Here is a 16655-nt window from a genome sequence, read left to right on the forward strand (position 1 = left end):
TGTCTCATACTGTTACTTTTGTTACCTTAGTTAACATTTTTTCTTTCGTTTTTTTCCCCCCCTTTTAATTCCAACACTTGTGCAACTGGCCAAGGCTGGATAAAAATGCTTAATCTTTCTCTCTCTCTCTTTCTTTTTTCCAAGAAAAGATTATAGCACCAAAAAATCTTATAAAATGCCATATAATCAGTTTCTTGATATAATTTAACTCTTTGGATCCATTCTGAATATAATGGTTAAATTATTATCACTAACCCTCAAAATACAATGTATAGCTTCAATACTCTCTGTTATGACACCCAACACATACTGTAACTCATTAGGCCATTATAAAGGATCTCTTTAAAATTCATTGCTTGCTATTAGTTAATTTGAAGAACATTTTAAGGATCTAATTAGTGAGAACTGAAAAGATATTTAAAAATCTATTGCAAAATCTTTCAGGAAATTGTTTCTCCAAAGATCTCATTTATAATGAAGCCATAAAAATATTCATGGACAGTAATAACCTCCAGGTTTTAGTTGTTGATTTAATAATGGCATACTTAAAAACAGTAGATGCTTGGCTTTTTTGTTCTGATCAGACTACATGGAAGCATAGGGATCATTTTCCTATTTTATGTATATATGCATATTAATCTTAATTTGGCTAAACTCTCCCTGTAAATTGTTAAATAGTATATATTTAAAAACCAGAGCCAACGGAACCAACTGGGATTAGTATGCCAATTTTATAAAACATGACCAGCAAGTAACTTTAAAAAATAAATTTAATATCATAGAAATTCATGACTGTTTCAAACTTGCGAAACTAAATCATATGTTTATATATTAAATTTTATGCTTTAACATTGCAGCTTTTAAAAAATTAGCCATTTTTTTAGATGAAAATTGTCAAACTTGCTCTTAACTAATGAATTCCTTTGAATACAATTTGAATCTTTTTTGGGGAATAAAAATTATATGTAAAGACAGAGTTAATGCTACCTGGGAGAAATTATTATTCTTAATAATTCCATGTAATTTTCTGTACTGACTTCAGACATGTTAAATTAAATTTTTTCACTATAAGATTATTTTAATATTTAAAAAAGCTGTATTTTCTTATTAATGATTTTTTGTCACCGTTTTTAAATCTGTAAAATGGGCGTGACACTCTAGAGCTTCCCTGTGCCAATAAATAGATTGAAGTTTTGGAAAACATACAATTATAAAATTTCAGAAACCTGGAATGTGATTCATATTTAAAGGTCTATTTGATGAATTTATTTTCTTAAGTACCATAGATTAAGCTGGGTAAAATCTTAAACTAAGGAAAATAACCCCTTCTTCCATTGAACCATAGAATTGAAAGGGACACTTAAAGGCCATTGTTTGGTGCTGAGGTTATTACAGGTAAGAAAATTGAGAACCACAAAGAATCAATGACCTAAATTCAAATATTTATGTAGAAGAGAGCTGGAAAAAGAACCCAGCTTTCCTGCTCCTGTTTTATTTTTTTTCCAATGTTATCTTCCCTCTTTCAAATTAATATAGGAATGTGAATAATGTATATCATATTACAGTAAAAGTGTGTATCACGTTGTGTCAATAGAATATAAGAGAGTCAAAATGACACCAAGGTCAGGAGAACTGAGATGGACGATTTTCAACTTCCTTGGACATTTCGATTAACCTGTCTGAGCCTCATTTTGTTATTTGTTCTTATAGGTTCTATTTATAAAGTTGATGAGGAGTGGAAGTGCTATTGGAAACATTAAAGATCAGAGTTTTACATTCAGTATATTTTGCTTTATTATATAAATTTTTGAAAATTTGTGATTATAATATGAATTGGGTTAATCATCCCTCCCCATTCCAGACCCAAGCAATTAATGGTCATTAATGTCTACACACAACCATTTGTGGTATAGTCTCTTCCTGTGTGGCATCTATTTGAAAGAGTGTCTCTGTAAATGCAATCCTTCAAGGAAATAAAGAGAAAATCTGTTTTGAAGTGTCCCCCCTCAGACGTGATGTGTTTGCTTTCTGATGAATTTTCTGGTTTTTATGGAAATTACATAGACTCATGTAAGTTTTCTTTGTTTCCTTCTCGATGTCAGACCCTTCCAAGTGTGGGCTCTGATGTTGATATTTCAAGTCAACTTCAAACATTATGCAACATCAATGAAGTATGAGTCCTGAAAAATACAACAAAATCATTAGAATTGAGTACTGTGATTTTGCAAAGTCATTGAAGGCTAAATTTAAAACTAATTGGTCTTGGTAATGCATTGTGGTGCTGGTAGAACAACGTTGTAAACATAATTAACAGCACTGAACTATATATTTGAATATGGTTAAAAATGAAAATTTTATGTTGTATATATGTTACTAAAATAAACTTTTTTTAGAAGTAGGACTATATAACACAAACATTGAAACCTAATATAAAGCAAGGACTATAGTTAATAGTACAGTTCTAAAAGCATTCTTTCATCAATTGTAACAGACATACTAATGCAAGAAGTAAATAATAGGGTGGCATGTATGAGAACTTTTTCGCATATGCATGGTTTTTCTGTAAACCTACAAATTTTCTAATTAAAAAAAAGTAATTGGAGTGCTTTATCTCTACCATATCTGAAGGAGTTAAATTTGTAAGAAATTAAAGATTGTTTTTACCAGCTTCCTTTAATTGAATTAGCTGGTGAACATAATCAAGTTACCATTTTCCAAAGTGATTCCAATAAGCAAAATTTATTATCTTTGTTTCTAATTAGATGTAGAAATATTAGAGTCTTGAACAAATGAGGTAGCTTTTCGAGCATTATTGATGATGTAGAAAGTCTTTTATTTATTAGTACTTCCAAAAAAGCTCAAGAAAAAAGGCAAGAAACTACAGTGAGTTTCAAATAAATGAATGCTACTGTTTTAATGACTTCCTTGCTGAATAAAATAAGTAGAATATGTGCCTAAAATCTTCTATTTTGTTCTAGCCTTATATCCATACACTGTCTAATTAGAAGCCACATAAATACACTGGTAGATTTCTAGGTTATGTTGAGAAAGAAAGTTCTGAGTAGGTGATAGGGTTTTATCAAGAACAAAACTGATAATTATAAGAAAACAATCGAAATAAGAATGAGTAAGCAACTAAAGGTTTTCTAGCAAATTCTGGATAACACTAATTAATTGAATTAAAAAATAGATTTCAGTTAGGTATTTAGAATGGTGTTCTCTTTTAATTATTGGTATTATTATATCTGGTATTAAGAAAACATAGCTTAATACCATTTTAATCCTTAAAATTTAAAATCTATTTTACCCTGAAAAATGCTGTTTTCAGAGTACCACAGAATAACTTTGGACAAAGGAAGCTGGTTGCTGGGGAACATCAATCAAACTGGCTACTTTAGGGTCAACTATGACCTAAGGAATTGGAGATTATTAATTGACCAATTAATAAGGAACCATAAGGTAAACTCTGGATTTGCTCATAAAAGATCTGTTTTGATATGGAAATTCCTGCATTTTAATCTTAAGTGGTTCCATTTTTTTTTCTGTTTGGCCTCATAGGTTCTCTCTGTCAGTAACAGAGCGGGTTTGATTGACGATGCCTTCAGCCTAGCCAGGTATGTTTTCCTATGGATTTCCACAATTAACACTTATGGCTGTAAGACTTCCTCTATTAGGCTAAATAGAATGTGTGTTTTGAATTTAAGAAACTTTAAAATAATTCCTATCTTATGTGCTTTGTGTTTTGGATTTGAATTATAATCAGAGCTCTGAACCCTTGATCAATAGTAGCCAAAGAATATTTCTGAGTTAAGAGAAGCTTGATCAATTTTTCACTATTTATTCAATTTAATACTCTGGAAATTAAAATCTTTTCCTGATTTCATTAATGAACTCTACAAAATGGCCATTTGGCCATATTTAATTTTTGATAGAAAATCTCTTCAAGCATCAGCAATTTTTTCTTGACATATATAGTATATCTTTTTTAATGTGTTTTTTTAAAGGTGGTTCATTATGAAAAACTTGTGCTGCAGGACAGAAAATAAACATTCCACAGGGTAAAGCTGTTCTGGACACAATATGTAATGATCTTGTAGCAGAACCCTTTGGTCATAATAGCTATGGTAATATTTGTGTTATTTTCATAATTCAGCATATAATAATAAAATCAGTTATTCATTTCACTACTCATTAAATGAAACTTTGCTAATTATAACCCCAAGCTACTTACCTAATTTTCAGAATAACCAGTAAAATTAACATTTTGTACTTTTTGTCACCCACGTACAGCTCAATTTTAATATGGTTTTATAAGCTACATATTAGGATATGGTCATTCTCTCTACTTACATGGTTATCATTATTTATCATATTTTCTCCTATAATAATTGTCTACAATGAGTTAGATGTGTATCTGCTGATATGAACACAGAACTTGTCTTAGTAATAAGTGTTGTCTCATATATGGGATCTGGAACTGCTTTTATATCCTGCATATTCAATCAAATTTCAATTCTCTTCCAAATGTTAAAAAGCATATCTCACCCTGTAGCATTCTATAATCAAAACTAATGAACTTAAATTTATAAGGCCTGCTAATTACTTTGGTAGAAGCAAAGGCAATGCTTGGAATCAGGTAACAGAGAATAGTTTCTATAGAAAGAAGTAATATAGAAGGTAAGGAGGGTAAAGAAGAAATTCCAGGTGCTTTTCTATTACAAAAGTATTTCTGATCATTGCCTTCCTCATTGTCATTAAAGAAACCAAGAATCACTACTAATCTTTACTCTAACTTTAGTGAATACCGCATCAGTGTCTCATTTGGACCAGGCATGTAGAGTTTCAGGCTCAAAACTGCCTACAAACTGAATGGCAAAACTAAGAACAATTTATTAGCAAGGAAATTTCTGGTGAAATTATATGTGTTGAATGTAGTTGTTTAATGAGAACCAGGGTTCACTTCCAACAAGTGTAAACGAGAGCTCTTCTATGCTGTAGCTCCATCTTATTGCAAAAATTTTAGAAATAATAGTGGTGGAGGAAGGCCTGCCAAGATAGGGATGTGTGGAGATAATAATTAAGTGGTAGATTTTGCTTTGTAATAAGATATAAAGACCGGTGAAAGCATTAGGTATGATGGAAAGATTGTTTTGACATAGCAATTTTGAGTGTAAAACCAGTAAGAGAGTATACCAAATGTGATGTTTCACCAAGAAGCAGGAAAAGGAGAGAGGCATGTAAACAGTGCTACAAGGAAAGATTAGGGAACTAGAAGAGAAATGTTAATATCACAAGCTAACAATTATTAAACCCTTAAAGGTTGCCAGATACTGTTCTGTTTTACATGTAGTAACCTAATTCTCCAAACAAACTTATGAAATATGTTACTACTATTATGCCGACTTTATAGTGAGGCATCTGGAGGCTCAGAGAGGTTGGGTAACTTGTCTAACAATTGCTAGTGGTTGGCAGGGTGGGATGGTCTGATTGAAACAGTCTTGTTGCAGAGCCCATGCTTTAAACCAGTGCCGTGTACAGCTTTCCAGTAGTAATGTTTATTTAATAAAAGAACCAGGCAATATAGAAGGGCTCAGGGGTTTTGAGTAGTTCGTGTGAATTCGTGAGGAGTTCGTGTGAATTCACAAGTGGTTCACGTGAATTGGTGTGGTTTTGAAATGATGGTGAGAAAGCAGATAAGGAGGCACGTCCTAAAGACAGAAGACAGATGACAGCGGAAGGGGAGGGATTTTCTTTTTACTAATTTTCCTTAAGATGATAAAAAAGTTATTTTTAAAAAGAATATTTTACTTAATTTTAGTGGTTGATAAGGCAGGACATTGTTTTCAGTTCCAATGAAATAGTAATTTCATTATCATTCCAAATTTGTGTTACTGACCATGAAATAATTTTCATAGTAGTCCATGAATAAAGAAATACAAAATCAGTTTTTTTTCAGACAAATGCTCTTTAATTATGAAATTAAGGGTTATTCATATTTTTTGTTGTTATTTTAGTAAATATACCATAGTCCTTGCTATTCAATCCATATTAACCTTTTGGATTATTGAAAACATCCTGTTCTCTTAGACGTCTTTAAAGATGACAAGTAAAAGAACAGGCAATATTTATTAAATACGTACATGCCGGGAACTATGCTGAGATTTTTATGGATGATCTCGTCTGTCTTCTCAAACGCCTACAGAGTGTGGGATTCATCCCCAAACAGTTGCACACAGAGTCCAAGACCTCGAATCAGAATGACTTTTCCCATTGCTTGAAATTCCTCTCAACCCCCATTCTCATTGTTTACTGGCAATATTACTATTCATTTCAGAAGCGTTAGTTCCCTGGCATTCCTGCAACGTAGCCTTATCTGTCCTTCCAGGAGGAGTAAGGTTTTCTTTAGCACATCTTGCAGACTCTTGTTATAGCAATTGTTATCTTGTAGCATGACCCTTACTTTTGGGAGTCCTTGATGATTCTTGGATGATCTTGAAGATCCAACTGGATCTCTCTTTGTCGTACCATTGCCTAACCTAATCTTGGGTACAAGATTGTGCCCAGTGATGATTAATTATTAATTTTCAGATTATAAGCTTTTGTGGTACTATTTTTTTGTGTAGCTAATAAGTTCTGGGTATTCTTTTTTACAGTTTTTAAAAATATATAAATTGCATATGGACGCATTCTAATTGTAAAAGATTAAAACAAAGTAGAAATGCAATGTGAAAATCTTTCAGTTCTTCCCATCCATTCCATCATCACTTTACTTTCATAGAGGTAAAATTATTAATACTAGGTTTGTGTCTAGTCAGCCAGTTTTATTTGTATTTCCACACCCTTTAATTTTTTTCCTGTGTGAACAAGAATGTGTTCCGTTTTCTGAGAGAGAGTTCTCTGGAGAGACTTATTCCGTTGTTTCTAATTTTTCACTATTATAATCAAGATTGCAGTGGATATCCTTGAACAGTCCTTTGTTGCACGTATGTGTATTTTTATACAATGGTTTCCTATAAGAATTTTTACTTCAGTATTACAAATTATATTCCAAAAAGCTTTACTAGTTAAACCATCTATCAAACAAGTATGAGAGGTTTTGTTCCCTCAAATCTGACATTATGCTGAATAATATAAATTTATTAAATTTTTGATAGTCTGACAGTAAAAATAGTGTTTTTTAAATTTATTACAGTATTGCTCAAATGAGGTTGTGCAAACTTTCATGTGATTTCTTTTATATAATTCCTGTTTTTTTAAAAAATATGGAAGATAATGTCATAGAGGAGGCACTTTTGAAAAGTTTGGCAGTTTCGTAAAAAACTAAACTAGAAACTACACGTGAGCCAGCGATTGCATCCCTGGTCATTAATCCCAGAAAAATGAAGTCTATGTGCACACAAAAACCTGTACATGAGTGTTTGGAGCAGCTTTATTCATTAGTAGCTTGAAACTGAATGGTTAAACAAACTTTGTTATATCTATACTGTGTAATAATCTTCAGCAATATAAAGGGAAGAGTTTTTGATCCTTACAATGATCTGGATGAATCTTTGGAGAATTGGGTTCAATGAAAAGTGCCAATCCCAGAACGTATGGCTCCATTATATAACACTCTTGAAATGGCAAAATTATAGAAATAGAGGGCAGATTAGTGGTCGTTAAGGGTTGGGAAAGGGATGGGTGCAGGATGGAAGTGTGTGGGCTATGAAAGGGCAACGTGAGGAACCCTTGTGGTGGGAAACGTGAGGAACCCTTGTGGTGGGAAACGTGAGGCACCCTTGTGGTGGGAAACATGAGGCACCCTTGTGATGGGAAACGTGAGGAACCCTTGTGGTGGGAAACATGAGGCACCCTTGTGATGGGAGTGCTCTGTACCTTCATTGTATCATAGTCAATGTCCTGGTTGCGATGCTGTTTTGCAAGATGCTACTGTTGAAAGAAACCGTGAAGAGTACCGACATCTCTCTGTGTTATTCCTTATAAATGCATAAGAATTTACGTTGTCTCAAAATAAAAAGTTTGCTTAAAAAAATGAAAAAAAAAAAACTCCTAGAAATAGGCAAAAGTAGTTTCCCTATTTTATGTTCCTATTTAATGTGGGTGATTTGAGTATTAATACTTTCTGTAGCATGCATTTTACAATCTTTACTCTCAACATATGTCAATTCCTTTTTCGTTTTCTTTCTTTCTTCCTCCCTCCCTCTCTCTCTTCATTCCTCTCTCTCTCTCCCTCTCTTTCTCTCCCTTCTGCTCTTTCTCTCCCTCCCTCTCTTTCTTTCCTTCCTTCTTTCTTTCTTTCTTCTCCTTCCTTCTTTCTTTCTGCTCCTTCCTTCCTTCCTTCCTTCTTCATGGTGAATTTTTAATTTATATGTAATAAAAATGTAAGTTCTACTTTTTATGGCCTTTTTGTTCTGTCTTGCATAGAAGTCCTTTCCTATCTGGTGATTTAGAAAATATTCCCATTTTTTTCTTTAAATATTCTTTTGTTTTTATATGTAATCTGTCAACCCTTCCTTCTCTATTTCATTGTTATGTATGGAAGGCAGGGTCTAATTTTATTTAACAAAAATATTATAATCAATTATTCTGTTTCTACCTATTTTAAAAGCCTTCCTTTATTCACTGATTTGAATGATATTTTTATTTTAATGTTAATTCCCATATTTATAGGGAATTTATTCAATTCTGTTCAGTTGGCTTCTTTTCAGTCCTACTCCTCTACCGTGTTATTATAATTAGTTTATGGTATATTATGTTTATAATATATTATATATATTATCATAGTGTATTATGGTATACTATATAGTATATTATGATTGTCAAATTTTTCTCTTATTCTTGTTAAAATCATATAAGTTTTTTTCAATATCAATTTTAGAATCGATTTCATAAATTCCTTTAAAATTTCCATTTCAGTTATGCCTGGATATGCATTGATTTTATTATTTAATTTGTAGAGAATTAATATCTTTGCAAATTTGAGCTTTCGAATGTCAGAACATATTTTTTATCTCCATTTATTCAGCTCCTAAGTCAAGCCCTATAATTGTATATTCATAGGTTCTGGTAATTTTATGTTCCTTCCTCATTATTTTCTGGTATAAGTTACTATAGGGAATGATACTGTTTCTGCAATTACATATTTTAATTTTTATTGTTTGAATATAGGGCATTGATTAGTCAATTGCCATGCAAATTTCATTGTATTATGACTTGAAATAAAATGAATGAGTAAAATGCCTAAATATTTTTGTTTTAGGGTATTTTTGTTTTTGTTTTGATAAAGAATTCCTTGCTTTTGAAAAATTAAGTCTAGCAGGGAAGCTACACGGTACATAATTAACTATATTCCACGTATAAGTGCTGTGAATACAATATTATGAAAGTATTGTGGAGTAAAAAATTAATGTGATTTAAGAAGATTACAGAAAACATCATATAGGAAATAACATCAGGAGAGTGAATGTTTACTATGGGATTCGATTATATAGAACATATGCCAATATTTTATGCTGTTAATATGGCATACTTTTTTAACCTGTATAAAGTACTTTTTCAATTGATTTTATAGGCCATTCTGTTAAGGATCCAGTCACTTCTAAAACGTTAAAAAGGGTAGATTATTATGACTTAATTTACAACTTTGCTCAAGAATGAGGCACCAATTATTTCTTTTAAAATATTGGTGTGTTATTAATGACAAACAAAAGGACCTATGTCTGAAGAATATGTATCTCTCACCTTAGAAATGTTTTAAGTATGGTAGGCAGCTATCAGTCATACTAAACGCATGTTTGATGAATGTATTAATTTTAAAAATAATAATAAATACATTTTATTGACTTGTTTCACAGTTTATCAATCTGGGATATGTTAGGAAAATTGGATTTTAGTAAATTAGCCACTGGAAATTTAATAGCTCATGAAGAAACACATTTTTGAGAATTTAACCTGTTTTTCACCTATTTGCCTTTCTGAGTCCTGGTTTCAGAAATGGTAATAGCATTGTTGAAATAACCTTAACAATGTTTGAAAACTGATCTGTAGTAATGTACTGCTTGTTGGACTTCCTCCAACACGGTCCTTATTAGACACTCTGTGTCTTCTGGATGGCTCCTTTGTACCTTGTTAAAGGTTTCCCTTGCAGAGCATTTATTGACCATTTCTTCACTTTTTGCAGAAAATAGTAGTATGATGTGCATGATAAAGCAACTGAACCCTGAACCAAGCCAGAAAAAGAGCTCCTTTTCCTAGTTTGACAGCTGGTTGTATAAATGTATAATATGCTGAGTTTTCATAAATGAAATTGAGAAAGAGTAACTTAGAAATCTTTTGTTCGAAATACCTTGGCAGGCTGGACTCCACTTTGTAATGGAGATAATGGGAGACAAATGACAATGAAGACAAATGGCAAAAACAGTTTGAGGCTACTAGATCGCTCTGATACTGCCCACTGCTTTATAAATGCTGATTTTAGGGAAAAAAATGTCTAGTACTGGAATTCTTTCTTCAATCCATACACTTTTACTATATAATCTCAGCCTAAACATTTTTCTTTCTTAATTGCATTTTATTATGGAATCATGAGAGTTATTAATAATAATAGAACATTGATTCAAATGTATTCTGTAGTATACTCATTGGGTACTGAGAGAAGGATGATTCTTTAGCTGTTTCTTTTAGATTCATTTGGGAGAAGTATTCATATATGATTATGCCTTTAGTTGTCTTCTGGTAAGCCACTAGAATGTGCATGCAAAAGGATTAGTATTAAATATTTATGAAATACTGAGAGTGATAAAATCATTTATTGCAAATAAGATTTATTGTTAGCAATGGGCTGTGCTTCCAGTATTCTGCCATTGACCAGACACCATTAAAATGAACTCTTAATTATCTTCTCAGCCCTTCTAACCAGCGCAGGTTGTTGTGAACTTTGAGCCATGACCCAGCAAGCACATTCAGGAGCTTTGTGGCCACCTCAAAAATTCACATTTCTCACATTTCTGAGGTTGAGAATTCTAATTATCTTCTTGTCATTATCTATAAATATTCATCTATCGATATTCCAAAAATCACTTTGAAACCCTTTCACTTTTTATTTTTCTGCATGCAGACATTAAGAGTTCATATCCAAAAAGGACTCTGAATTAGTTTTAGTTTATGCAACACTTTGCCACCAATAAATGTTAAAAGCAGTCTGAGAAGCATTTTCGGGACATTTTACGGTAACAAGTTGGCAGTCCTCGGTTTACTTTCTGTGATCGCCCAGCAAAAACCTCCAGTATATTCTTGCATTTTCAAACTATACTGTGTCTACAGGCATGCGTAGCCTTTCTCAAGGTTTGACAGTGAGTTAACACATTCCTTTGAGCTATATTTACAAATCTGTTGAGGGTGGAGTCACAGATGCTGTGTTTTCAATAAAGATTTAGTGGGGACAGCTATGCCAGGTAGTTCTGAGAAGTACAAACCTCCTGTGGCATTGGGGCAGGCCTATGGCTCTTGAGGACAGCAAATTTTCTTTGAGACTTTTAAACTATACTGCATTAAGTAAAAAACAAATTTGTAACCTTCTAGTGCCAAATTTATGTTTCAAAGCTGTAGGCTAACACGTTTTAATATTAACAGCTAATGTCTGAGAGTGCTGAGTAGAAAGTAGAAGAGGTATTTTGACTCAATTCCAGAGAACTGATCCATTTTCACAGCAAACAGCCCGCACTCTTGAGTTACAGAAATGTGGGTGATTTTGGAACCGTCATGGATTCGCATGAACCATTCTTTTTCTAGAATAAATATTCTGAATTCCAAATGCAAGTTCAGATTGTTTGAATAAGTGTGTATGTTCATGCTCTTTAGCTTTACACATGTTAAAAACTTTATAGCTCTCACAGTGTCATTAGGACTGTCTGGTCATATTTGACACAAATTGTGATTCCTTTGATTCTCTAATTTGTTTTGAAACCTAAGTCTGAGATTTCATAAGAATTTGCTCTAGGCGATCAGCACTTCCCAAGAAGTTCTTGGGAAGTGTATGTCTGTTCACGAATAACTTAAAAGTTTTTTTCAGGCTGAACTGCTTCCAAAATTTTGGAATAGACATTTACGTAACTAGATTTGTAAAGGTGTACTTTTAACATAGAGCCCTGAATTTTCCACTGAGCTTAGATTCCTGGATAGGGATAGTTTTATATCAGTGTCTCTTTTTTCATGAATTTGAGATATATCTTCTGCTGCTTATTGGTAATTTTTTGCACATTCAGGTCACAGTGATCTTTAGATTATGAACCAAAAGACTACCTGTGTTATAATCACTGAGGATGTTTTATTTAAAAATGCGTATTCCTGGGACTCCCTGGGAATTTGTATTTTAATGAGCCTGATTCTGACATACCCAACAATGTGAGAACCACTATTTCAGAGGACAGAGGGAACTTGTAACAGCAGGTTGGAGGTGCAAGTGCTCCTTTGAAGCTGGGAGACCTTAAGCTAAGCACTATCAGCACAATAAGCATGACATGATTTGGATCTTAGAGTCTTAAACTAGTCCTTCAGCAATCAGGATATCAGGGAATCAGGTATAAGCATCCCAAAGAATTTTTTATTCTTATTATTTAATATGTTCCCATATCAAATATTCCATTTGATATCTGTAAGCAAATCATAATCTCAGAAATTTTTGCAGCATGGAAGTGTACTGGAGGGTGCTCGTACAATTAGGGGGCGTACTTATGTTTAAATGAACAAACTGGCACATATCCACAGTACATATAATTTCAGGTATTCTGCAGTTTATCCTGATGGGAGACATGGCAGTGTTTTTTTTTTTTTTTTTGCAGGCTCACCTGGCTTCTAAACCTGAAATAATCTGTAAATAAGCTGATAGCCCAAGTAGACAGTGCCACTTGCCACCTGCAATGATGCCCACTAAGAGGAGAGGGCAGCTTTGGTGCTGTAGTTATTCTGTGAAGTTCTTTGAAGCCAGCAGGAACCTTGAAAGATGGAGGAAATTTAAAAAGAAACGATCAGAAGACAAGTAAATAAGTTCTTTTACCCAAAAATATTGTATAAGAACAAAATTGAGAAGAGTTAATTCTGATCATTCAGAACCTTACCAAATTTCAACACAATTTGGCAGTCTCCACAGAAGTTGGTCAAAGCTCTTTTAATAATATTGGACAGGTTTTGACCTTTCATTAGTACACGCTGATGACCAAAGATAGTTCCTTCTGACGTCCACCCAAAGACATAGTCGCTGAGCTGTATCAGCTTCCATAGGTCTCTTGGAGATGAAAGTGTGAACCGACATTATATCTAAATTCATATAGCATCACAGTCCTCTCCTTTCTGTTTTTATTCAGTATTGATTCGCATAATATTTTAAAGCCATATAAACTTTTTTAATGAAGCTTCCTTGAAATGAATGTGATGTAATCCTCACTTCCACCTGAGCCCTGGAAGATCATGACTGGTTTTAGTTGGCCAAAACCCTGTGCAGGGTCAATATATGTTTGGTAGATTCAAATATAAATAGAATGGGTAATTTACATGAAAAATCTAAGTCTAATCTTTCCCACCCATAGTACCGTTGATTTAAAAACTGTAATATATCATCCTTTTATTCGCCTAATAAGCATACAACTAAAGTAGAGTCTACCTGTTAGGAAAACCTGATGCCTTTCGACAATCTGTGGCCATCACCTTCTAAGGATAACTCTGCTTCTCTCTGGCTCTTGGACTCCTATGTGGCACACATACCTGGTTATGACCCATCATTGCTGCAGAGATAAGTGTCATAATCATGGGGTACCATTTGCTTTGGAGCTGCTTAGCTAATCTGGGACTACAGATTCTGAAAGTTATTTTCTGTCTGTTTCTTCCTATGTATGTATGTATGTTTGCATGTATAGTTTTGTATGTTGATCCTTACCATGATCTGGACATTTAAGGTCTGTCTTTTTCTCCTTTGTTTTACACTTTGCACACCCACCCTAGTCTGTTTAATCTGAATTCCCTTCCTAAATCGCAGGAGCCTTGACTATAGAGCCAGGCAGAATAGGAATTCTGACTCCATGAATTACTGGCAGTTTGGTTTGTTTTTTCATAAGCATTAAAATACATCACAGGGAGTGCAAGGGTAAAATTCTCACCTGCCATGTGGGACACCGAGATCTGATTCCTGGCCCATGCACTTCTCCCCCCACCAAAAAAAAAAAATCAACAAATGGTGTTGCAATAATGGGGAAGGCACATGGTGAAAGAATGAAATGTGACTCCCACCATGCAGCATATAAAAGAAAAAAAAAATCCATTATATACATAATGGCCAGACACAGTGTCCTTCACAGACTTCACTAAATGTTATTTCTCTTCTTTTCCTTTCCCCTTCCTACCTGCATAGCGTGTATTTACAGCCATTCCAGAGTAAATAGCCATCATAGTCCTTTCCCACATTTCATCTTGCAAAGCTACCATATTCACTCTTCTTCTTCCACACAGGCCCCTCCCCCCGCCTGCCCCAAACCGTACATTACCATATGCTAATGACAACCCTAAGGAAAAGAGGGATGTGGCCTATGTGTACCTGCTTGTTGTTTCTGCTAAACATGATGGAAACTGCTTGCCTTTTGATTGATGTGAAGAATCTCAAAGGAACCCAGCCAAAAGGCAACCCTCTAGTATTTGACCTGTTCATGTAAATGCTTCATTTTCACAATGAGCCTCTTTTTTTTCTATATATATCTCTTTGGCTTAAAGTAAGCCTCTTTTAATTTCTATTATAGTTAAATTAAAAAGAAATATTTAAAATGAAGTTATGACTATAGATATTAAAACAGATTTTATGTTAGAGTAATTAGTCATTGCTTTAAGTCATTATAGTTTCCCGCCTCGGAACAGAGATTCGTAGGGGCCTTTCTGATACTCATCTCTCTTAGCAAACATGACAATGACAAAGTATAGAGCTGCTTATATGTTTCTTCCAGGACACGTGAAATCTATTTTTGGCTTCTGTTATTTACTAAAGGTAGTAGTACTAGATAATGAAATTAGAATAAAAAATTATGGAAAGTAGGTATTTACATTACTTTCTACTTGCAATGGAAAGATAGACGATTCCATTTTAAGTCTGAAAAGCAGATATTTTAGGATGAAGAGTGAGGAAAGAAAATTTAGTTCAAAGATTTTATGCAATGAAGGTGAGTGATTAATTCAAATTAACACACGCTTTTCCTTATGAGGCAAATCTTAAAGCCTTGGGAGATGATTTGAAATACATGAAGTTCTCTGTTAATTGCATGCAATTTGAACCATTCTTCAAATTCCTTAAGTGATATGGAGTACCAGTGAAAAGGCCTTCACTATTTTGAATGTAAGAAAACATCAGATTAGGAAAACCTGACTTATTTGAACTGTGCCAAAGCCTATTTAATGTTATTTAAAGATACGTGTGCAGACCTACTCAGATAGCAATAGTGCTGGGCCCTGTGGAATCATGGCTAATTTGAATAGCAGATTAGATCAGTCCTTCCTGAATTGGGAATGGCCTGGATTTTTGCCTCTAAAGGGAGGGAGATGAGGCTTCTGGTTACTCAGCTGCTTCAGCTAATTAGGGTGAGGATTAAAGAGAAGATCAAAATTGACTCTCTTAAGTCACCAGGTGGTAGTGCTAACCAAAAAAGGGAAAAAAGAGATGTTACAACAAGGAAGAAAATATTAGCCTAGCAGTCTAAATTTGAGAAATACAGGTAAGGCTAATAGGCCCTGAAGAGAATAATGATTATCAGAGTTTTATGTGGATGCTAACTTAGCTACACTCTAAATTAGTGGAGAGTTCTTGGGAATGCTCTCAGAAATGCCAAAATGAAAAGAAATCAGGTGCAAATTAGTTGGCTTTGCATTACCAATGTTCAAGTGTATTGGAAGTTAATTGTGTAAGCTGAAAGCAGATCATGATTTTTATCCCTGTCCTATTGAGGGAAATGTTGCTTCTTTTTCAACGGAAAGTGAGATTTAAATTGTTACGGAAACGTAGCACTATGTGAAACAGAGACATCTGTTTTTTTTTTTAACATGGGCAGGCACTGGGAATTGAACCCGGGTCTCGGGCATGGTAGGTGAGAGCTCTGCCTGCTGAGCCACCGTGGCCCACCCTATACTTTTTAATTTCCATTTTTAAGAGTTTCTAAGATTTCCAGTTTCCAATTTTCTTGTGTACTGCCTTTCGGTGGAAAGTTGACTACCAGTTATTTCTTAGATGTGTGAAGAGTTAAGAAATCCATATGAAAATTCAGCTTTCAATAGAGCCAGAAGTAATATGTAGTGTATTTCAATAAATTATATATACAGTGTAAACATTAATGAGTTTTTTGACAGATAAATTATTTGATTGATAGAAAGATTGATTTATGTGGATCAGAAATTAGGCAGATAAGAAACACACAGAGGTGATATTTTCTGATATGATGAAATCACTATTGGTTTCAGAAAGAATATTTTGTCATGCTGAATGTCGTGAGAAAAATGATATACAATATTAAAGTTAGAGGGTCACAGCTAATGTTCAAATTAATAGATTCAAGTGAGAAGGAAATGTTTCTGAGAAACAAGTCATTTAGACATATGAATTCCATACTAAATAATTATACCACGTATAA

The 16655-nt window shown here is 33.7% G+C and overlaps 1 protein-coding gene across 1 annotated transcript in view; it reads left to right on the plus strand.

Annotated features, from left to right (window-relative positions):
- The window catches only part of TRHDE (thyrotropin releasing hormone degrading enzyme), a 421292-nt gene that overhangs the window by 333457 nt on the left and 71180 nt on the right, over nt 1-16655 (plus strand). The window contains exons 11-12 of the mRNA XM_077111449.1: nt 3329-3459; nt 3559-3614. Coding sequence (XP_076967564.1) covers nt 3329-3459; nt 3559-3614 — 187 coding nt within the window. The remainder of the gene's footprint in view (nt 1-3328; nt 3460-3558; nt 3615-16655) is intronic.

Source organism: Tamandua tetradactyla, chromosome 7 (assembly GCF_023851605.1).
Source record: "Tamandua tetradactyla isolate mTamTet1 chromosome 7, mTamTet1.pri, whole genome shotgun sequence".
Taxonomy (NCBI): Eukaryota; Metazoa; Chordata; class Mammalia; order Pilosa; family Myrmecophagidae; genus Tamandua; species Tamandua tetradactyla.